At 37.8% G+C, this 25,175-nt stretch overlaps 1 protein-coding gene across 3 annotated transcripts in view; it reads left to right on the top strand.

The window, feature by feature from the left end:
• Window positions 1-6,065: 6,065 nt before the first annotated feature.
• Window positions 6,066-25,175, top strand: part of LOC145481283 (tetratricopeptide repeat protein 28-like) — a 20,012-nt gene continuing 902 nt past the window's right edge. Inside the window, exons 1-3 of one of the 3 annotated variants that reach the window (XM_081459743.1) lie at window positions 6,066-6,072; window positions 18,312-18,362; window positions 21,064-25,175. The exon at window positions 21,064-25,175 is cut by the window's right edge and continues 902 nt beyond it. In XM_081459743.1, the coding sequence (XP_081315869.1) occupies window positions 21,084-23,675 (2,592 nt within the window). In that variant the 5' untranslated portion in view covers window positions 6,066-6,072; window positions 18,312-18,362; window positions 21,064-21,083 and the 3' untranslated portion in view covers window positions 23,676-25,175. Of the gene's footprint in view, window positions 6,073-16,849; window positions 17,459-18,311; window positions 18,363-20,672; window positions 20,912-21,063 lie in introns of those variants that run through there. The other 2 variants (XM_081459738.1, XM_081459752.1) reach the window with 2 other exon arrangements.

Genomic DNA, 25,175 nt, shown 5'->3' with positions numbered 1-25,175 from the left:
AGTGATGAATTCGAGAATTCGTACCCCCTTCTATGTATTCTTCCTAAATCCTGATTATGTTGCTGCTCGCTCGCTACGCTCGCTCCGCAGCAAAAAAGAACCCAGGAGAATCTGTAACCGTAATGTTGACCGCAATCACTAACTACTTTTAACTCTAAAGTCATGTAGTTAAAGACTACTCAAAACCAGTTGTAGTTAATGACGCTGTTGTGACTAAAACCCAAAAGATGGCCGCGCGACTGGGAAGCCGTTTTAAAATCTTTTGCTCATTTGTCTCATGAGGGCTTTCAAGGTAGATGTTCAGTCACTTAGTAGGCCTGATTTGCTGGTTTTCACCCCGCATCCCGCATCCTGCATCCCGCATCCCGCCCGTAAATCAAATTTATCCCGCATTTCATGGTTGAAATGAGCACATTCTGCACAGCCTAAGATATTTTTATCCAGTATCCCGTATTCCGCATTGTACTTCCCGCCAAGCTTATATTTTGACACTCCAGAATCTTCGAAATACATCATCCATGCTGGACGTAATATGATAATCAGTGTCTCCTTGAAATAGCTAAAACCCCTTAAGCGGTTTTCGTAGTTTCACTTTCCAAAGTAAGTTTCGCCATGTAAAGTACAACCCTAGCTAACTTTGTATCTTCTGGTTTCTATCTTAACCAGTTAGAATAATATATAGCTCGATTATGATAGCCACGAAATTCAGATAATCATAAAGTAATGAAAAACTGCAAGCTCCATAGTTTGCTTTTACATAGCAAAGTTTTTGGATCTGTCAAATCTGATGTCTGTTACCATGGGAAACTGAGAGTTTGAAATCGACCAATTTGCACAAAGTACATCATGAAGTGAAAACTGACAAAAGGTTAATCCACGGCCTTCCACATTTTACAACAGAATGATGGCAAAAGTAGCTTTCATTAGTTGTCTTATTTCTCTTCAGAGTAATTCAGTCTGTCTATGACAGGACGGCTTGGAATTCAAATTCCGGCTATTATTTCAGCCGACACAGAATTTAATAGTAGACTGGAGTGGCTTTTAATTTACGCAAGACACTTCGAAAGAGCGAACAAAGATGCCAAGATTTCTATTGGAAGGTCTAGGACTATGATTAATCTTTCGTTTTGCGATCATACACAGTGCGTTAATTGCATAAAACTGAAATGTTTCTGTTGGTTAATCTATGAGAAACATAAAACACAATACGATAACAGCTATTGTGTTTTATGCATGGTTAAGCCAAAGAATGAAAAACAGACAAAGAACTTTGTCTAGTTTGATAACCATTTCACTGATTATAAGCTATGGTCACCCAAATATGCTTTCAAAGCTATTGAACTTCAAGCCGTCAGTGTTTAATAGAGACTAGAAATAGAGAAAAATGTAGTTTAATTCCCAATGTTCTTATTAGATTGTCTTTTGAAACATATATTACTTTCAATTTGTTTTGACTTAATATTGGACCTCCTATTGTCTCACTTTTGGTTTCATTTCAATCGGAACACGGTAAGCCGTGAGTTTATAAACTGTTAGCTGTTTTTGACTAATAGCGTTGAGTGCACATATAACAAGCATAGTTGATGCTAATTACTTTAAATTTACACTGGGATAGGTTTGCATGAATCACGTGACTTATTTTCTTCTTGTTGTAAGAGCTATTATTGAGTCACGCGAAAAGTTAAATCACGCGAATAATTGTTTGGAAGCATCGTTTGCGCAGTAGTAGTTCGCTGAACTTTCCTTCTCTTCAGCTTTTCAGAGGAAAAGGTCCTGTTATTGACGCGTATTCAATTTGGTTCCATTCTGGTCGACTCACCAAAAACATTCTAATTACTTTGTTATTCATTGTAGGCTGGAATCATTAAGTCGATAAACTTTTTGAACGCAAAGAAAGAACCTCGGAGAATTTGAAACAGTAATGCCTGCCACAAACATGTAGTTACGGACTAATTTGAGTCAGTTGTAGTAATATATGACGCTAGTGTGATCGAAACGCAATTGGCAAGCTGTTTTAAAAACCCCTACTCTTTAACTCATTAGTGTTTACAAACATTACCGAAAGGTAAATTAATTTCTTCAGTCACTGAGTAACCGTGTTTTGCTGTTTTTCATTCCACACGTCGCCCCTCAATATCAAATCTATCCCGCATTCCTTGGTTGAAATAAGCGCATCCTGCTCCCGCCAAGATATTTTAATCCCGTATCCCGCATTCAATATCGCACCTATAAACTCCATGCATGATGTATTATGATAATCAGTGTTTCATCAAAATGTTGAGAACCCCTCAAGCGATTTTCGTAGTTTCACTTTCCAAAGCAAGTTCCGCCGTAGTAAGCACAGCTCAAGCTAATAACTTTGCATAGTCTGGTTTTTATCTTCACGAGTTAGAATAATACAGAGCTTGATTATGATAGCCAGGACATTCAGACCATCATTAAGTGACGGTTAAATGCAAACTCAGTCCGCCGTTTGCTAGTTAACAACAAAGTGTTTGATGCTGTCAGTTCTGACGTTTGTTACCATGGGAAAACGAGAGTTTGAAATCGACCAAATCGGACAAAGTACATCACAAAGTAAAAACTGACGAAAATTTAAGCCACGGTCTTCCATATTTTACAACAAAACGATGGCAAAAATAGCTTTCATTAGTTATTTCATCGGGGAATGTAAATTAATCAGTCGACACAGAGTTTAATAAAAAAACTGGAGTGGTTTCTAAGCCCTAGATGTTTTAAAAGAGCAAACAAAGATGCTATGATTTAGATGGGAAGGTCCAGGATTGTGAAAAATCTTTTAACAGTGTATTACTTAGATAACCGAAACGTTTCTGGTGGTTAACTTATAAGACAGAAGTGAGTTAACACCTATTGTGTTTTATGTACGGGTAAGCCAAAGAGCGAACAACAACAGACAACAATTGAAAGAACTTTGTCTAGTAGAAATCCATTGTGCTGAATATTAGCTATGTTAAGAAACCCAATATGCTCTGACAGCTACAAGTCTTTACCGTCAGTACCAACCCAATAGCGTGACTGATTTTCTTCCTGCTGTAAGCGTCAAAAGTGAGTCACGCGAAAAATTAAGTCACACAAGTGATTGTTTGGAATCACCGTTTTTTAGTAGTAACAGTTGCTTAACTTTCCCTTTTTGCTTACTTTTCAGGGGAAAAAGTCCTGTTATTGACGCGTATTGGTTTTGGTTTCACTCTGGTGACTCACAAAGCTAGTGAGTATAAATAATGATTTTAGCTTGGTTTTAACATATTCATAGTAGACTGAAATAGTGATGTTAACTGTTCACGGTCAATTTCCTTTTAAATTTTCAACACAAAGTCAGAACCTGAGAGAATTTGTGACCGCAACGTCAACGTTAATCACTTACTACTTTTAACTTTGACGTCATGTATTTAAAGACTAATCAAAACCAGTTATAAGTAGCGACGTTGGTGTGACCGAAACACGATTGGCAAGCTGTTTTAAAAACTCCTTCTTTTTAACTCATTTGTGTTTACTGACACACCAGAAAGCTAAATTAATTCCTCCAGTCATTAAGTAGCCATGACTTGAACTTTTCATCCCCCATCCCGCCCCTCAATATAAAACGTATCCCGCATTTCCTAGTTGAACGGAACACATGCTGCTCACGCCAAGATATGTTCATCCCGAATTCCGCTTTCCACATCCCGCCTAGATTTTCAGCTTATCTCGCATCCTGTCAAGCTGACGTTTTGACACTCCAGAAACTTCGAAATACATCTCCCATCCATGACGCATTATGATAATCAGTGTTTTCTCGAAATTTCTAGGAACCCTTAAGCGGTTTTCGTAGTTTCACTTTCCAAAGCAAGTTCCGACGTGGTAAGTACAGCTCTAGCTAACTTTGCAGCGTCTGGTTTCTCTCTTAACTAGTTAAAATGGTATATAGCTGTATCATGATAGCCACGAAATTCAAACAATCATGGAGTGATGATCAACTGCACGCTCTATTGTTTGCCAGTAAACAACAAAGTTTGTGGCTCTGTCAGTCCTGATGTCTGTTGTCATCGAAAAACAGAGTTTGAAATCAATCAAATCGTACAAAGTACACTGTAAAGTAAAAACTGACGAAAAGTAAATTCACGGTCTTCCATATTTTACAACAAAACGACGACAAAAGTAGCTTTCATTAATTTTCTTATTTCTCTTCAGAGTAATTCAGTCTGTCTATGACAGGAACCAGCATGGAATGTTAATGTTATTAATCAGTAAACACTGAGTTAAACAGTAAACTGGAGTGGTTGTTAAGCAATAGAAGCTTCAAAAGAGCAAACAAAAATGCCAAGATTTATATGGGGAGGTCCAGGATTGTGAAAAATCCTTCAACAGTGTAATAATTAGATAACCGATACCTTTCTGTCGCTTAACTTATAAGACAGAACTAAGTTAAGAGCTATTGTGTTTAATGCACGGGTAAGCCAAAGAGCGAACAGCAACATACAACAATTGAAAGAACTTTGTCTAGCTAGAAAACCATTTTAATGAATATTAGCTATGTTAAAAAAACCTAATATGCTTTAAAAACTATTAGACTTTACCGTCTGTTTTCAACAAAGTATGGAAATTAAAAAATGTAACTTACGTTTCAATGTTTTTATTCGATTGTTTTGGGTTTTATTCGATTGTTTTTGACTTCTTATTGGACCTCCTATTGTCTTGCAGGGAAACTCCCTCAGTGCTGTTTCAGTTTCTATCACTTTGGGTTCCACTTTTTTGAGAAGACTGACAAGCTAAACAGGGTAAGTTTATAAACAGTAAGCTATTTGTGACTAATAGCCTGCGGTACACAAGAGCTAGAGTTTACACTGAAAGAGACTTCATGAATCGCGTGACTGATTTTCTTCCCGCTGTAAGCGCCAAATAGTGAGTCACGCAAATTATTAAGTCACGCAAAAGATTGCTTGGAGGCACCGCCATGTATAGGTAATCATACGGTTTCGAGTTCAGTTTGGAATTAGTTTGCACCAATGAGTTTTTCAAAAAGCTGAAATTGCACGAGCCGCTTCTTTTTGAAAAACTCATTTGATTAGTTATTGACTCATTGATTACTTATCAATAATATAAACATGAAAAAATTCGCGTGGAGGAAGTGCCAGAGGATTTTTCGTCATCATTCGACGTAATGTCATTGGTTTAGAAAATTTCCTATTGTCTTTCAGCCAATCATAATCCAGAATTATGACGTGCAATTTGCACTGGTGTTACACTTTTTGCACTGTTGTTACATTTTTTGCACTGGTGTTACATTTGAACTGCACTGCTCTCAGCCAATCAGAATCGAGTAATTTTTTCATGTATATTATTAGTACAGTAATATTTCGCTTAACTATCTCCCTTTTGCTTATTTTCAGAGGAAAAAGTCCTGTTACTGACGCGTGTTAGTTTTGGTTTCACTCTGTTGACTCACCAAAACTAGTGAGTATAAAACAAGTTTAGCTTTGTTATTCATAGTAGGCTTAAATCATGAAGTTAACTGTGCTCATTCGATCTAGTTTTTCAACACAAAGAAACAACCCAGGCCAACATTTTGATGCAGCTTTGGCAACCTTTTTTTTTGACAGTAGTCAGAACCAGTTTGTAATCATGCATATTTGCTCTACGACTCTGGTGTAACTGAAACAAAGAGATGGAGCGCGATTGAGAAGCCGTAAAGGGTCATTGGTGTCTCATCAAGGGTTCCAATTGTACAGTAATGGTATATTTCTTAATATGTTCAGTCACTGCGTAGAAGTGATTAGCTAGTATTCATCCTGCATTCCGTCCCTCAACATCAAATTTATCCTGCATTCTCTGATTACAATAAGTACATGCTGCCCAGGTCCAGACGTTTTATCTCGAATACGGCATTTCGCATCCCGCCTGGATTTTCAACTGAGTAATCTCGCCTCCCGCCAAGCTTGTGTTTTGACACTCCAGATCGAAATACTGCATTTTTCATGCATGACGTTTTATGATAATCAGTGTTTCCTCGAAATATCTAGAACCCCTCGAGCGATTTTCATAGTTTCACTTTCCAAAACAAGTTCCGTCGTGGTAAGTACAGCTCTAGCTAACTTTGCATCGTCTGGTTTTTATCTTAACCAGCAAGAATAATATATAGCTCGATTATGATGGCCGCGATATTCAGATAATCATAAAGTGATGATTAAACGCAAGCTTCATGGTTTGCCTTCACATAGCAAAGCTTTGGCTCTGTCAGTTCTGATGTCTGTTACCATGAGAAAAAAAGAGTTTGAAATAAACCAAATCGTACAAATTATATTATAAAGTGAAAGCTGACGAAAAGTTAATTCAATGTCTTGCATATTTGACAAAAGAACGATGGCAAAAGTAACTTTCACTACTGCCTTATTTCTCTTTAGAGCAAATCATTCTGTCTATGACAGAAACTGGCGTGGAATGTAAATTCTATCAATCAGCCAACAAAAGATTCATTAATAAACTGGACTGGTTTTTAAGGCGGAGAAACTTGAAAACAACAAACAAAGATGCCAATATTTATGTTGGAAGGTCCAAGACTGTAAACAATCTTTCGATTTGCGATCATACACAGTGCATTAATTACATAACCGAAACGTTCTATCGGTTAATCAATAACACAGAACTCGATTGATTCCTATTGGTTTTATGCGTGGTTAAGCCAAAGAGCAAACAACAATTCACAACAAAGAACTTTGTCTAGCTTGATAACCAGTTCACTGATTTTTAGCTATGCTCAAAAAAACCAATATGCTCTAAAAGCTATTGGACTTTATCGTCAATGTCTAGCAAGGAATGGTAAAAGAAAGAAATGTAACTTACTTTTCAATGTTTTTAATTGATTGTTTTGCGCAACGTTTAAAACTCATTGCAATTTGAATTTGTTTTCACTTCCTATATGTTGGACCTCCTATTGTCTTGCAGGGAAACCCCCCCCCCCCCCCCAGTGTTGTTTCAGTGTCTATCACTTTTGTTTCGTTTTCATCAGAAGACAGAGAAACTGAACACGATAAGTTTATAAACTGCAAGCTGTATGTGACTGATACCGTTGGGTGCACATATAACAAGTATAGCTGATTTTTAATATTTTAAATTTACTCTGAGAGAGGTTTGCATGAATCGCGTGACTGATTTTCTTTTTGGTGTAAGAGTTATTAGTGAGTCACGCGAAAATTTAAGTCACGCGAATAAATGTTTGGAAGCATCGTTTGCGTAGTAATAATTTGTTAAACTTTCCCTTCTCTTCTCTTTTTCAGAGGGAAAGGTCTTGTTATAGACGCGTATTGAGTTTGGTTTCATTCTGGTCGCCTCACCAATACCAGTGAGTATAAATCGAGATTTAAATAGCTTTGATATCTTTGTTAGACTGAAATCTTTAAGACCTAGTTTAGCAGAGGACCAGGCAGGAGTGATACATGCCATCTCTCCTTTTTGGATGAAACTTTGCCAGATTAAAGGTACTACCCAACAACTCTAAAAGACAAAGTGGGCCGGCTTTGTGATTTTTCCCTTAGGAGTTAGACCACCCCCCCCCCCCTGGTTTTTTGCCCAAAATCCCCAAAATGTCACTAAAATAAGCATCAAATTTAAACACTGCTCCTGCTTACAGAATACATTGTATTTTATTGGTATTTCACACAAATAAAGATTGGACCTATCTTAGTCATTTAAAGTGATAGGTGCCAATCAAGGAATGTCATTTCCTACCCATGTCACGCAACATTTAGCTATAAGGCAAATTAGCTGAAATTCTAACTCAAATATTGCTTAAGTCCAACTTTCTAAATCAAAACTAATTTCATCACAGTTTAGAGTCACCCTTGGCCTGATGAAATACAGAATAAAATTTTTGGCATCTGCTATTTTTTGGTAACAAAGCTGTTCAAACAACATGACAAGAGGCTAGTTTTAACAAAGAGACAAGGGCGAAATCTAAAAATATTAGATATTATAGAATCAGTTTATCAAAGTTATTTCTATGTTAATGTCATTAACAAAGTCTTTGAATATTATTTTGGGCAGTGGAAGCTCAATGAATGCAAAACTCTTTGCAATATCCCTTAAACCTCGGACGTACAAGGCGGGGGGTTGGGTGGATGCCATCCCCCTAAGAAGGTATTTTCAAAATTTTGAAAAGACGGTTTACTCTAAGGGGCTGAAACTTTCATTAGCTGTTCATTCATCCTTCGCGGATATTTTGATATGTCAATTGTGTGTCCATCATTTTTTATGTTTCCATAGCAACCACTAGTTTCATGTAGGTTTGGCCAAAAATCAACTTTTTTGACATAATTCTGTACTTTTTCCAGTTTTCTTTATCAAATTCCAGAAATTCACCAATTTGTACATTTCATAAGCATTCTGGCTTGATTTTGTATCAATTTCCATTATTTCTTGACTTTTTAAGAAAAAGGTAAAATCCAAGATGGCGGATCCACAATGGCGGGTCAAATGACGTCATTTGGCATCATATGACATCACAACCAACAAAATTATGGTATCATTTTGTGGAACAAGCTCAGGGCTATCTAATCAATGTAAATTTATTTCGCTGTGCCTAAACAGAGCGCAAACCCAAGAGTGTTCCATGCATTCCCCCCTTATACGACAGTGGGGGTACGAGTTAGCTTGTACATCCGAGGGTTAAAATAACAGTGCAAAGCACCTAAATTCTAATTTGTAGAATTTAAATATGGGAATAAAGGGCCGTGATGTTTACATTCTAAAAAATTGACTAGTTAGATGAGAGTTTTTCTGGGCAAATCTTACTTTTTAGGTTACCCTTGAAACCCTGCTCGAGCATCATGGGCGGGTCACATGCTTGATGTTGCAATTGATTATTGTCAACTTTTACTTTACACTTGGCATACAAACTCATCAATCCTGAGAGGTATTCTTTGCTGACATTATTGTTTGCCCTCATATATTAACTCTTGAGCTCACCCAATGAATATCCATTTCATGCGAATCCAGTTAAAAAACATCTATGATTTTTTGTTACTTTACTGCATCAGGCAGGCAAGTAAATCTTAATTAGTATAAAGATAAACATTGTGCATATAATTTTGAAAGCATGGGAACAAGAACCAAAGACCTTGATCAGCAGCAAATAATATCACTAAGTGATAATTAATAGTCTGTTGTTGTTATTGTTGTTATTTATTATATTTATTTATATTTATTGTTGTTATTATTTATTATTTATTCCCACTGCGTAAGGAATTTCAATCTCTATTTATAGATGTGCACACTCCAATGATAAGAATGGCTTCAATGTTTTGCTCAATTGTAACTTTTTTGAAAGAAAAGCTCGACAATACCGGATGTTACCTTTGTTCTCATTTCATCCACTCACTTGCCAGCCTTAGAGAGTGCACAGGCATTAAGATCGTCAGATATGATTTCAGTGATCCACAGGCTGGAAAGGACCTCCACGACATTAAAAGTGCTAGTGATATCCTATGGCGGGTTAAGGGGTGTCAGGCATCAATAATATTGTTAAGACTCAAGAGTCAGGCCAGACCTTGAAGCACACAAAGTTCGAAATCTATCTCTACAATTTTTTAGCTTCAAGTCCGGAGGTTTGAAAGTGTAGAAGGCTTATGATATGGGCCCTGGTAAGCGTTTCACACCTGCACATGAGGAATGGATTTGAAAGACCTCAAGGGCCTACAGACTTATGCATAAAGCAGCCCTCAAATGTACTGCAAGAGAGACTGCTACTTTTACAGCCAGGGGTTTGACAAGTGTCAGCTCCAACAGCCTCAGTCTAGGCATAGTTAATAGAAGGGGATTATTATGAAACTCAACAAAGTTCTTTGTTGTATGTTTTTGTTCTCTTTTTTGGCCTTGACCGTGCGCAAAACATAATTGTTGTATACTACTGACCGAGTAACTGACCAATAGAAACGTTTTGGTTACGTAATTCATGCATAGCGTATGAGTGCAAAAAAAAGATTTTGCACGGTCGTGGACTTTCCAACACAAATCTTGGCATCTTTGTTTGCTCCTTTGGTGTTTGCCGGGCTTCATAACCATTCCCCTCTATTAACTATGGTCTAAGACCTTGCAATCTATTGAAGAAGAGTCCCAAGTTGTTAAAGCTACAAGAGTGTATTCCTCCTACCCTGAAGAGGGACTCATAAAAGCATAGCAGTCTTTTGCATTCTGCAGAGACACTTGGATGCGGGCAAACACGAAATGAAGTTAGAGAGGGAAACGACATAGACAGCATCAAGATAAAATGGGTTGAAATCCCAAACATCCTTTAGTGATCATGATCCACGTGAGTAATCTCAAAGGGATGGGTCTGAAAACATCATGAAGAGGAACCCGAAAAGAACATTCTTGGAAGGTGAGGGGACAGGACGAAAGTGTAGTGAATGAGTGCAGTAAGACGAGACTGTGCAAGACAGTAGTGGCATGAAAATGTCCAGCAAAGAAGAGTAGCTTGCTGCAGACCAAATAGCCCAGTACTTCAGCATCTTGTCTGTAATGTACAGAAGTGGCCGACTAGCTATACACCAGGTGTATCTGAATCCGTCTCAAGATGAAGCAGAAGAGCTCTTGAGCAGGCTTGCAGTACGAAGACAGTACTACTTGCCAGCTACTTTACCATCCACCATATAGAATATGTAACATAGTCTTGTGACCAGAAAAAACAAATCACTTATTTCACAGCGCCATGGAGCTATGGATATACTCAGGAGGTTACTGAGCAGAAAAGAAAACGATAGCCAAGAGCCACTCAAGCTTGTTGAGTGCCTAGAAAAGTTTAAAAAGTTCAACTGGGCCAAACCTTGTTAAACCTAAGACACTGATGCCGTGTATGTTGTCATGTGTGCTCGCTTGGACGCTAGGTTTCAGATAATTTCAGCTACTAGATCTTCTCGAGGCTCAATTTTTCCTCAGAATTGCAATTTTTCTCAGACATCTTCTTACTCGCAGACATGCAATCATTCACAATGTGTTGTGCTAACATCTTTGAGGTATAACCTTTATCTGCAGTTAATACAGTATAGGAACTTTCAGAAGAAAAACACATTTTCATCAAAGCTAGCTAAAGCTAAATCTCACAGTTGAAGTATTAAATACAAACTGTACGTGTTTACCAAGATTTACTTACATGCCTGATGCAGAAAAATGAAAATTTCAAGGGGTTTTTGAACTCGGGATGAGGGCAAACAATAATTTCAGCGAAGAATACTTCTCAGGATTGATAAATTTGTATGCTGAGTGTAAAGTAAGAGTTGACAATAATCAATTGCAAGATCAAGTATTTGACCTGTGATGATTGAGCAGGGTTTCAAGAGTAATTTAAAAAGCAAGATATGCCGAGAAAAACTCTCATCAAACTAGTCAATGTTTTAGAATTCAAACATCCTGGCTGTTCATTCCCATATTTAGATTTTACGAATAGAATTTAGGTGTTTTGCATTGTTATTTAACCCTTAGACGTACAAGCTAACTCGTACCCCCACCGTCGTATAAGGGGGAAATGGATGGAATCCCTTCTTGTTTTTGTTCTGTTAATGCACAGCGTACTAAACTTACATTGATGGATAGCCCTGAGCTTGTTCTACAAAATGATACCACATTCAATCGCTGTGATGTCGTAATGTCAAATGACGTCACTTCACCAGCCATCGTGGATCCGCCATCCTGGATTTTACTTTTTTCTTAAAAAGTCAAGAAATAATGGAAATTAATACAAAATCAAGCCAGAATGCTTATGAAATGTACAAATTGGTGAATTTCTGGAATTTGATAAAGAAAACGGGAAAAAGTACAGAATTATGTCAAAAAAGTTGATTTTTGGCCAAACCTACATGAAACTAGTGGTTGCTATGGAAACATAAAAAAATGATGGACACATAATTGACATATCAAAATATCCGCGAAGGATGAATGAACAGCTAATGAAAGTTTCAGCCCCTTAGAGTAAACCGTCTTTTCAAAATTTTGAAAATACCTTCTTAGGGGGATGGCATCCACCCAATCCCCCGCCTTGTACGTACGAGGTTTAAGGGATATTGCAAAGAGTTTTACATTCATTGAGCTTCCACTGCCCAAAATAATATTCAAAGACTTTGTTAATGACATTAACATAGAAATAACTTTGATAAACTGATTCTATAATATCTAATATTTTTAGATTTCGCCCTTGTCTCTTTGTTAAAACTAGCCTCTTGTTATGTTGTTTGAACAGCTTTGTTACCAAAAAATAGCAGATGCCAAAAATTTTATTCTGTATTTCATCAGACAAAGGGTGACTCTAAACTGTGATGAAATTAGTTTTGATTTAGAAAGTTGGACTTAAGCAATATTTAAGTCAGAATTTCAGCTAATTTGCCTTATAGCTAAATGTTGCGTGACATGGGTAGGAAATGACATTCCTTGATTGGCACCTGTCACTTTAAATGACTTGAAATTCCTGGTGTGAACTAAAATAGGTCCAATCTTTATTTGTGTGAAATACCAATAAAATACAATGTATTCTGTAAGCAGGAGCAGTGTTTAAATTTGATGCTTATTTTAGTGACATTTTGGGGATTTTGGGCAAAAAACCAGGGGGGGGGGGTGGTCTAACTCCTAAGGGAGAAATCACAAAGCCGGCCCACTTTGTCTTTTAGAGTTGTTGGGTGGTACCTTTAATCTGGAAAAGTTTCATCCAAAAAGGAGAGATGGCATGTATCACTCCTGCCTGGTCCTCTGCTAATCTCGGTCTTAAGTAAGCTGTTCACGGTTGATCTAACTTTTGAACCCAAAGAACGAACCCAGGAGAATCTGTAATCGTAATGTTGATGGCAATCACTAACTACTTTTAACTCTAAAGTCATGTAGTTAAAAACTAGTCAAAACCAGTTGTAGTCAATGACGCTGTTGTGACTAGAAACCAAAACATATGCGCGCGATTGGGAAGCCTTTTTAAAACCTCTTGATTAGGTGTCACATCAGGGTTTCCAAGGTAGAAGTTCAGTCACTTAGTAGGCCTGATTTGCTGGTTTTTTTTTACCCGCATCCCGCCTATAAATATCAAATTTGTCGCGCATTTCCTGGTTGAAATAAGCAGATTCTGCATAGGCCAAGATTTTTTTATTCCAAATCCGGTATCCCACATTACATATCCCTCCCGGATTATCAGCTTTTCTCGCATCTCACCAAACGTATGTTTTGGCACTCCGGAACATCGAAATAGAACTTCCATTCATGACGAGTATTATGATAATCAGTGTTTCCTCGAAATATCTAGAACCCCTCAAGCGATTTTTGTAGTTTCGCTTTCCAAAGTAAGTTCCTCCGTGGTAAGTACAGCTCTAGCTAACTTTGCATCGTCTGGTTCCTATCTTGACCTGTTAGAATAATATAAAGCTCGATTATGATACTGAGCCAAGACATTCAGACAGTCATAAAGTGAGGATTAATTGCAAGCTGCATCCTTTGCTTCTACATAGCAACGTTTGTGGCGCTGTCAGTTCTGATATCTGTTGCCATCGAAAACGAGAGTTTGAAATCAATCAAATCGTACAAAGTACATTATAAAGTGAAAACTGACGAAAACTTAATCCACGGTCTTTTATATTTTACAACAAAACGATGGCAAAAGTAGCTTTCATTAGTTGTCTTATTTCTCTTCAGAGCAAGTCAGTCTGTCCATTACAGGAACTGGCGTGGAATGTTAATTTTTGTTAATCAGCAAACACAGACTTAAATGGTAAACTGGAGTAGTTTCTAAGCCCGAGAAACTTCAAAGAGCAAACAAAGATGCTAAGATTTATGTTGAAAGGTCCAGGACTGTGAACAATCTTTCGATTTGCTATCATACACAGTGCATTAATGACATAATTGAAACGTTCTATCGGTTAGTCAATAAAACAGAACTGAGTTAACTCCTATTGTTTTTATGCACGGTTAAACCAAAGAGTGAATAACAAGCGACAACAAAGAACTTTGTCTAGCTTGATAACCAGTTCACTGATTATTAGCTATGCTTAAAAACCCAATGTGCTCTAAAAGCTATTGGACTTTACCAAGCAAGGAATGGGAATAGAAAAAATGTAACTTACCTTTAAATGTTTTTATTTGATTGTTTTGCGTAACGTTTAAAACTCATTGAAATTTTAATTTGTTTTGACTTCCTATATATTGAACCTCCTATTGTCTTGCAGGGAAACCCCACACAGTGTTGTTTCAGTTTCCATCACTTTGGTTTCGTTTTCATTACAAGACTAAGAAACTGAATACGGTAAGTTTATGAACTGCAAGTTGTCCATGACTGATACCGTTGGGTGCACATATAATAAGTATAGCTGATTTAAATCAACAAATTTTTAGAAAAGGATTTCCCTTAAAAAAAGTTGATGTTAAAAAGCAACGACGTTTCGACCGTTCGACGGTCATTTTCAAGTTAAAGAGTAAAATTTTACTCTTTAACTTGAAAATGACCGTCGAACGGTCGAAACGTCGTTGCTTTTTAACGTTAACTTTTTTGTGTGAAATAGCTGATTGAAGCAGGAAAATTAACATAGGTAAAATTACATGACGTTTCGACGACTTCATATCATTATTGTCGAATGAATAAATTAAAAATAACGGTATGGCATATTTATAGTACTTAGGATGTGAGAAAATGAAATTAACAAACGTTACATGAAAACATTCATCTAAAAAGTTTCGCGCGAATGGAATCCGTTTGCGTGTTCAGTTTGGGTCTTTCGTTCTTAGTCAACAGCGTTTCAAAGATTAAACATTCGAGTGTACCACGGAATTTCTTGAGAAGTTTAAAGTTATTAATTAGCTGATTTGTAATACTTTAAGTTTACGCCGGGAAAGGTTTCCATAAATCGCGCGACTGATTTTCTTCTTGTTGTAACAGTTATTAGTAAGTCACGCGAAAAATCAAGTCACGCGAATAGTTGTTTGAAGTATCCTTTACGCAGTAATAATTTGCTTAACGTTTCCTTCTTTTCTACTTTTCAGAGGAAAAGGTCGTGCTACTGACGCGTATTCAGTTTGGTTTCATTCTGGTCGACTCACCAAAAACCAGTGAGTATAAATCAATATTCTAATAGCTTTGTTATTCATAGTAGACTGAAATCGCTAAGTAAACTGTTCACAGTCGATCTACTTTTTCAACGAAATAAAGAATCTAGGAGAATTTGTAACCGTAATCACTAACTACTTTAACTCGTGTAATTAAAGACTATTCAAAACCAGTTATAGTTAATGACACTGGTGTGACTGAAACGCAATTGACAAGCTGTTTTGAAATCCCCTATTCTTAAACTCATTAGTGTTTCCAAAGACTCCCGAAAGGTAAATTAATTTCTCCAGTCACTAAGTAACTGTGAATTGCGGTTTTTCATGCCGCATCCCGTCCCTCATTTTCAAAGTTATCCCGCACTTCCTGATTGAAATGAGCGCAGCCATCACAGGCTAAGATATTTTTATCCCCAAATCCCGCATTGCACGTCCCGCCTGGATTGTCAGCTTCGCCTTCCACCTAGCATGTGTTTCACACCCCAGAAACTTTGACATACATTTTCCATGCTTGACGTATTAGAATAATCAGTGTTTCTTTGAAATATCGAGAACCCCTCAAGTGATTTCCATTGTTTTACTTTCCAAAGCAGGTTCCGCCGTGATAAGTACAGCTCTAGCTAACTTTGTATCGTCTGGTTTCTGTTTTAAAGAGTTGTAGTAATAACATACAGCTTTATTATGATACTGAGCCACGACATTTACACATTTATGATTAATTGCAAGCTCCATCGTTTGCTTTTACATAGCAAAGTTTTTGGCTCTGACAGACTGTTGTACAAAGTACATTATAAAGTGAAAACTGAAGAAAGTTAATTTACGGTCTTCCATATTTAAAACAGATCGATGGCAAAAGTAGCTTTCATTAGTTGTCTTATTTCTCTTCAGAGCAAGTCAGCCTGTCTATGACAGGAACCGGCGTAAAATGTAAATTAATTTATCAGCAAACACAGAGTTTAATAGTAAACTGGAGTGGCTTTAAGACCAAGAAGCTTCAATAGAGCAAACAAAGATGCCAAGATTTATGTTGGGAGCTCCAGGACTACGAACAATCTTTCCACTGTGCATTAATTAGATAACCGAACGTTTCTGTTGCTAAATCTATAAGACAGAGCTGAGTTAACAGCTATTGTGTTTTATGCAAGGCTAAGCTCAAGAGAGAGCGAACACATACAACAAAGAACTTTGTCTCCCTAGATAACCACTTCGGTGATTATTAGCTATTGTCAAAGACTCAGCATGCTCTAAAAGCTATTGGACTTTACCGTCAGTGTTTAGCAAGGAATAGGAATAGAAAAAAAAATTTAACTTACTTTCGAATATTTTACTTTATCGGTTTGCACGACGTTTAAAACTTATATCGATATTAATTTGTTTTGACTTCCTATTGGACCTCCCATTGTCTTGCAGGGAAACTCCCTCAGTGTTGTTTCAGTTTTTGTCACTTTTGGTTTCATTTTCATCAGAAGACTGAGAAACTGAACAAGGTAAGTTTATAAACTGTAAGCTGCCTGTGACTGATAGCGTTGGGTGCACATATACCAAGTAGAGCTGATTTTTAATACTTTAAATTTACACTGAGAGAGGTTTGTCTGAATTGCGCGACTGCTTTTCCTTTTGTTTTCAAAGCAGCTATTAGTGAGTCACGCGAATAATTGTTTGGAAGCATCGTTTGAGCAGTGATAGTTTGCTTAACTTTTCCTTCTCTTCCACCTTTCAGAGGAAAAGGTCTTGTCATTGGCGCTTATCCATTTTGGTTTCATTCTGGTCGACTCATCAAATCCTGTGAGTATAAATCAATATGTTAATAGCTTTGTTATTAATAGTAGACTGAAATCATTAGGTAAACTGTTTACAATCGATCTACTTTTTGAACGCAAAGAAAGAACCTGGGAGAATTTGTCACCGTAACGTCGACTGAAATGGCTAACTACTTTTAACTCTCACGTCATGTAGTTAAAAGATTAAGCAAAACCAGTTGTCGTTAATAACGCTTGTGTGACCGAAACGCGATTGACCAGCTCTTTTAAAAACTACTTTTCTTTAACTCATCAGTGTTTCCAAACAATCTTGAACATGAGGTAAATTATTTTCTTCAGTTACTGAGTAACCGTAATCTGCTGTTTTTTTTTATCTCATGTCCCGTCCCTTAATATCAAATTTGTCTCGCATTTCCTGGTTGAAAAGAACACAAGCTGCTCAGGCCCAGTTATCTTTATCCCAAAACCCGCATCCCGCATTCCACATCCCGCCGGATTTTCAGTTCATCATGCATCCCGCTAAGCTTATGTTTTGACACTCCAGAAACTCCGAATACATCTTTTATGCAGTGTTTCCTGCAATATCTAGAAACCCTCAGGCGGTTTTCGCAGGTTCACTTTCCAAAGCAAGTTCCGCCGTGGTAAGTACAGCTCTGGCTAACTTTGAATCGTCTAGTTTCTATCTTAACCAGTTAGAATAATATATATGCATAGCTCAATTATGATAGCCACGACATTCAGGCAACCACTAAGTGAGGATTAATCGCAAACTCGATCGTTTCCTGTAAGAACGGGAACGTTTTTGGCTCTGCGAACTGATATCACTACCATGAGAAGTCTGCAGAAGGAAATCAATGAAATCATGCAAAGTAAATTACGAAATTATCACTCATGATAATAAATATGAAGAATTACAACAGACCTATGGCAAAAGCCCTGCTTCTTTACTAGTCTTATTTGTCTTCAGACAAGGCAGCCAGTTTCTATGATAGGAAGGCGAGGAATGTAAATTCTATTGGACGCATTTTCAGTGGACGGGAATAGTTTTAAAGCCCGAAAAGCTTTAAAAGAGCAAACAAAGATGCCAAGATCCATGCATATATATGTTGGAAGGTTCACGACTCTAAATATTCTTTCGTTTTACCATCATACGCTATGCATAAGTCACATAACCGAACCGTTTCAGTACAGTTACATAGTCTTTGAAACAGAAATAATTATCTATTTTGTTTTATGCATAGTTAAGGCCAAAATGAGGAAAAAAACATACAACGAAGAACTTTGTCGGGCTTCATAATCATTTCAATCAATAATTAACTATGGTCAACATTGCGATATGGTTTGAAAGACATTTGCCTGTACTGTCAGTCTTTAACAATAAAACGGAGATAGCAAAAAATGTTACATACTTTTGAAATAGTGATTAAACTCGATTGTATAGCACAGCGATTGAAACTTTTTCAATTCTAATTTGCATTTGCTCTTGTTTTTCAGATTCTATCACTTTTGATTCAATTTCGTCCGAAGATCGAGAGACTGAACACGGTAAGGTTATTAACTCCAAACTGTTGGTGACTAATACCGTGTCATCCACATATAATATGTATATGTAAGCGATGTTTAATACTTTTAATTTACACTGGAAGAGATTTGCATCAATGAATATCGCGTAACGTTTTTTTTTTTTGAGTTTTTGGGCACTATCTAGAAGTCACGCGGTTGATAAAGTCACGTAAATGATTGACTGCAAGAACCGTTGGTAGAAAAATCAATCTTCTTAACTTTACCCTGTTAATTATGTTGATAGGAAAATTTCCCGTTATCGGCTAATATTTGTCTTTGTTTTCATTCTGGCGACTCAGTAAAAGTGTTGAGTGCAAATCAGTGTTAACTTTGTTCCTCGGGCTTCTGTAGGAAAGCCCCGAGTCATAAAATGCAAACGTTTTGGTCACCAAAAGGGAGTCATGGTCCAAGGCGTTCCATGCCTAGACCATGGAAACTGGGTACGAGAAAGGCGACATTGCTCGCTCTTCGTGACAGAACGCGGTGTTTTGCGAAGAAAGTTTTGGTGAGAATCGCGCATTATACGTTCATCTCGCATACAAAGATGTCGATTGTTTTCGGAAAGGGTCGGTCCACGATTAATATTACTTGAAAGCCAGCCAGGTAAGCAAAGGTCAGACTCGAAATGTTCTCGTGAGATAACAACTGAGCCGATCGCCGTATGGGTTCAAACTACGAAAACACTGACAAAAAATAGGCAGTCAATGACTGCATGTGGCTTATGCTGTTACTGCTTACAACTTTGCAGTAAAAATCATATTGCAATAAAACGAGCTAAATACGAAGACGTTTTTGGACTGGTAGGTCATTAAAAACATGCGATTTGTTTCTTGCACTGCGCGAAATATGTCGATCTCCAAATTTGTAAAGATAAGACTTTCGGTAACGAATTAAACATCTTACCTCTAAGTTTGCTGGCTTTCTAATAGGGTGCAAGAGAAAAAATAACGTGTGATTTTGGAGGTAAATTGTGCGGGAAAATTAGAACTTCTGTTGTGCGGGGAATTGTGTGAGATTATTGACGAACCAATGTTCTTGCCAAGTCCTAAGGAAAATCTGCATTGACGATAGTTTAACCAAATTTATTTCACTACTGGTTCAAACATATTTAGCAATCGTCAATTCTTTTAAAACTGTGTCTGACTGCTTACGAAAATCATGTTGCGTGACATCAACTAGATGAGTATGAAACCAAATCTAATAGCAAAACAGAATGCCGCATCTTCCCTTATAAATGAGTTCCTTTTTAAAATGCTCCTGCCTTGATTCAATAAAAATTGTAGGTTAAATATTTCTTCAAAAACTGCGTAAAGGGTCGCAAATGTTCGGAAGTTATCCGCAAAAAACACAACTTAAACGTTTATCCAAATTAAGTGCAATGCAATTTGTGCCTTGCCCCGGGACTGTTGTTTTCGCGAAGGAGTTTATCTATTCGCTCTCCAAAGGAGATCAGATTCTTGAAAAGGGTTTAAGATCGCAACACGGCAAAGATGTTCAGCTGCACAATTCACTCGGATAGCCACGATTAGTAAATGAACTTCGTAAAATTTCTGCTAGCATGTACAATGTAATCGCCATAAGTTGTAACTAAAAAGACCTGGAAAATTCTTTGCAAACAAGTTCTCCATGCGTAGACAGTTGTGATTCATTCTTGAACAAAAATGTTTTAAGCTCACAACTTGCGATTGGATTAGGAGGATCCTCAACGACGCTACTTAAATAGGAAATATCTAAGCGGAACTGTTGTGTTAAAATATCCTGATTCTTTTGTTTCTATTGTGTCCAATACGCGTTTTAAATTCGTAAACTACGATTTGATACTGCGGTACAAAGCCTGAGTAAACGCTCTTAGAGCGTCTAGTTATTCATATTTGGTTGAAATTATCTCACAAACTGTTAAGAATCGCTTTACTTTTTCAACGGAAAGAAAGAACCCTGGAAACTTTTTGCGAATTCTATGATCGAAAAAAACAGGGAACATTGATCAGTCCAATCATCGCCATCATCTCAGCAGAGTAGAACAAAACTGGAAATAGTCACACATCAGACATATGCTTTCGACATATATTGGACCAATTAACCTTTAAATGCGAGACTGCGCTCGGTTCTGTTCAGCGTACAGCTCTTTTACTGATCTGATTTAATCTACTCGGACACTTTGAAATGGATTCATGAGTGTGCCAGAGAAAACTAAGTTGACTTTGTGGCTGCCTTTGCTACTAATGATGTTTAAATTTTGATATTGGCCTTAATTTAATTTCTATTGTTTGTTTGCGTTTGTTCAGTACTGTTTCTTCTTTGTCCCTTGTTTTGGAATGGGTGTAGCGTTACAATCTACTTACCCTTTTAGTTCCCTAAATTTGGTGAGCATCTTGTTTGTATGATTAAAGCGCTCATTCCCATCAGTCTAGTCTCAATTTAATTTACATACGAAACCAGGCGTCATATGTGGTTAAGTTTCTTGTCTCGTCCTTGCTCAGGTAATGCGACTCCAAAACAGAACAGCTCTGACTGCTCTGAGAGATAGACAGGTGAAGTTGTAATTGCGTCTTGAGTGCGCGCAAAAGCGCCAAAAGTGCAAATTTTTCTCAAGACTTTTGTCCATGATTTTAGCAAGAGGACGTTCAACAGAATATTATTACTCTAATTAACTAAAAAGCTTGATTTGTGTTATTTTTATTAGGGTACATAGAGGAGGACGCCATGAACAACATATACGACGTTTTACAAGCCATCTTTATTGGTTTGCCTGTTGCTGCTTTCCTTGTCAACACTGGTCGTGCTCTTGAAGGCAGTGAGATCTGCAAGGAATGTTTGATCTTCCTAAATGATAAAGGGCTAAAAACAAAAGGAGAAGTTTTCAATTTACTTCATATTGGTTTCCATATAACAATCTTCAGGGCGTACTATCTTATCCCTGATCACACAAAAGCACTAATCTACGGCAGAAAACTTCTTGACATTTTCCGCGAGCGTGGTAAAAAAGATGAAGAACGGAATCTTACTGTAAAACTGGCCGACATATATCGACAGCAGTATAAATACCTAGAAGCAAGAGAACTTTATAAGAAAGCGATTAATATCACGAAAGAAATGGGAGACAGAAAGAAGGAAGCATACATTGATGAAAAGGTTGGAGTTATATCTTATTACCTTGGTGACTACGACATAGCTAAAGAATATCTTGAGAAAGCCCTTGCCATCACATTACAACTTGGTGACAAAAAGAGAGAGGCAACAATTTACGCAAACTTAGGAACTGTGTTTAGATCTCTTAGTGAATATGACAAGGCTAAAGAATATCTTGAGAAAGCACTTGCCATCAGAATACAAATTGGTGACAAACAGGGAGAAGCCAGCTCGTACGGAAACTTAGGAACTGTGTTTACATCTCTTGGTGAATATGACAAGGCTGAAGAATATATTGAGAAAGCACTTGCCATCAGAATACAAACTGGTGACAAACAGGGAGAAGCAGTAGATTACGGTGAATTAGGAACTGTGTTTGCAGCTCTTGGTGAATATGACAAGGCTAAAGAATATCTTGAGAAAGCACTTGCCATGAAAATACAAATTGGTGACAAAAAGGGAGAAGCCAGCTCGTACGGAAACTTAGGAGCTGTGTTTACATCTCTTGGTGAATATGACAAGGCAAAAGAATATCTTGAAAAAGCACTTCCCATGAGAATACAAATTGGTGACAAAGAGGGAGAAGCAGCAGATTACGGAAACTTAGGAAAAGTGTTGACCTTTCTTGGTGAATATATCATGGCTGAAGATTATATTCAGAAGGCACTGTCAATTACTCGAGACATTAAGGACTTAGACAAAGAGTTTCAATTTCTTTGTCTTCTTACAGTGGTGAAGTTATTCCAATACAAGATCCAGGAAGCGATTCACTATCTGATTCTGAGTATGGATAAAAGCGAATCTTTACGACGTTTTTTAGGGGACAACGACGATTTTAAGGTATCGTCTTCAGATGTTCGCAATTTTCCCTACCTGAATCTAAGTTCATTCCTTTGTGTTGGGGCAAATCCGAACCATGCCCTTTATGTTCTAGAGTTGGCACGGGCTAGGGCATTAGCAGACTTGATGGCAACTCAGTATTCTGTTGAAAGCTACATCTCACCTGATCCGCAATCGTGGATTGGTATTGAAAATATTATGAAAAAAGAAAGCAACTCTTCTTGTCTGTACATTTCTTATCACCTTCATGATCTGTTCTTCTGGGTACTCAAGACAAGTGGAATCATTCATTTCCGAAGAATAACAGTAGATGAGAAACTAATTGGTGCGGGACTAGTGGGCAAGTTACATGATTTTTTCGCTACAAGCTTTCGAAGCTTTGGTATTGTATGCGAGGAAGATTGTGAAGATCGATCTTTAAATGACGTTCAGAGCGGCGCAGCATTGAGACTTATAGAGGAAGAAGAAGCAGAAAGTGGAAACTCCAGATCGGGCGTTTCTTTGTACTACAGAATGTTATTCATTCCGGTAGCTGATCTACTTGAGGAGCCCAAGCTCATTGTTGTTCCTGATCGCTGCTTAAACCAAGTTCCATTTCCAGCGTTAGCGGATGAAGGCGGCAGGTATTTATCAGAGAAATTCAGAATCCGCATCGTTCCTTCTTTGACGACTCTAAAGCTCATTCAGGACAGTCCGGCAGACTATCACAGTCAGACTGGTGCTCTGATAGTGGGGGATCCAGCTGTCGGTACTGTGCGTTACAAAGGAAAGAAAATGCTCTTTTCTAGGTTACCACGGGCAAGAAATGAAGCAGCCATGATTGGACGACTGCTAGGTGTTCAACCTTTGCTAGGGGAGAAGGCCACAAAGCAGGCGGTACTTGACAGATTACATTCAGTGAGTCTGATACATTTTGCAGCCCATGGTAATGCTGACCGAGGAGAAATTGCCCTTTCTCCGGTACGCCCTTCTGACAGCACTCCAGAAGAAGAAGATTACCTTTTGAGGATGTCTGACATTGCACAAGTTAAATTGCGTGCTAAGCTGGTGGTACTTAGCTGCTGCCATAGTGCGTGTGGGCAGATTAGAACCGAAGGAGTCGTTGGGATCGCTCGAGCGTTCTTAGGATCTGGTGCACGGTCCGTTTTGGTGGCTCTATGGGCCATAAGTGATGAAGCAACAGAGCAGCTGATGCTTCAATTCTACGAGCATCTTGTTCGTGGTGAGAGTGCCAGTGAATCTCTTCACCAGGCCATGAAGTGGATGAGAGGTAACGACTTTGACAGGGTTTCCGATTGGGCGCCATTCATGCTGATTGGCTTTTGACTTTGGAAAATAAGAGTAAGTTTCCTTAACAGAGATCCTATGACGAAAATCGCATCTTTCCTATTTAAACCATTTTTAAACATACACAAGTAGTCTGCACGAAAAGAAAAACTCTGTTTACTATTGTTAATTATCTCTTATCGTTCCAGAGATATTCAAGTTTTTAAAATAGGTGCTCCACAATATGAAAATAAGATTTTGTTACTATGGCAACATAATGGGTTTCAGACCTCCTCCTCCCTCTGTTTGTGCTTCTATAGCGTTCTATATTGATATTTGCCAATGATACCTGATTTGCATGATCCAGTAAGCATATAAATATGTTAGGTTGAGTTCATAGCCTTGTTTAATATTTTTTGCGCTGAAAATCATTAAAATATTGAAATCAGTTTGGAGAGGACTTGGAAAGAGTGGGTTGCTTTGGGAACCAAAATCTTTATAGCCGTAGGTGTGTTGCATGTAGGAATAATAGCCTACCAAGTTTCAATGGTTTCTGCCGCAAAGTGACCGAGATAGTTGTATTTATATACTTGATATAGTTTTTGGTTTAGTGTATGATGTCATCAGCCCTCTCATTTGCATATTTTACGCAATTTTCAAACTTATATCTCCGAAACCAGTGCAAATATTTGCAAACGGTCAACGGAGTTTTTAATCTCTCGTAGAATTCTATTTTATTAGAGAGTGCAGTATAAGTGTTTAAGGGTAATCTAGGTGATGCTCTACTTAACATATAATGTCGTTTAAAGTGATTTATTGGCATTTTTTTCAATTATACCTTTGAGCTTTAAAAACGCAGGAAAGCTCATAAAACTATTGGAGGTGCACTCTGAGTCCCTTTGTAGGCAAAGACATTGCGACATTTTTCCAGCACTGACACAGACACTTGAGTATGCTAAAAATCTACAGAGAGCTACCACTAATAACATATCACGTTATTTTGCCAAAGCTGGTCCAATGCGTACTCCTCTCGAGCTAAACAAAATCTGTTTTCTTAAAGAAAGAAGAGATTTCATACCTTGGTTATATTGAGAAAACCTTTGATCCGTTTTATATGAAGAAGTAAATCGTTTTATTTGGCGAGCATATCTCAGTCAGAGATACAGTGATTCTTTATGTTTCTACTTTTGCAGGCTCGCTTTGCACCAGGGTCATACCCGGGGTCTGACATTGAAATTCAAGATGCCGCCCAGCTGTTCCCTGAATACAGGCACAGTTTGAATCAAAGAGACGATTTAATTTTTGCAAGGAGTAACTCCGTGACAAGACTGGTTAATGGGAAACGAAAGTAGTAGTAAATGATCAGTCAGCAGTCAGTAGTCAGTAGCAACTCAGGATATATTCCTCCTTAGGAGGGCTACTCCTCCTTCCTATCCTTTACCGGTTATCTCAAAAACTCAGATCTCGAGTTTGCTCATGCTCTTCAAGTCCCAATGTATCCCTGGTAGGGGTGGTGTCTACAAGTTCCCTGCCTCAAAGCAACTTGCTCTCTATCCAGGG

The sequence above is a fragment of the Orbicella franksi genome, chromosome 1 (genome assembly GCF_964199315.1).
Source record: "Orbicella franksi chromosome 1, jaOrbFran1.1, whole genome shotgun sequence".
In the NCBI taxonomy this organism is placed as follows: domain Eukaryota; kingdom Metazoa; phylum Cnidaria; class Anthozoa; order Scleractinia; family Merulinidae; genus Orbicella; species Orbicella franksi.
Note: the sequence above shows the minus strand (reverse complement) of the source record. Positions and strands in the feature narration are given on the sequence as shown.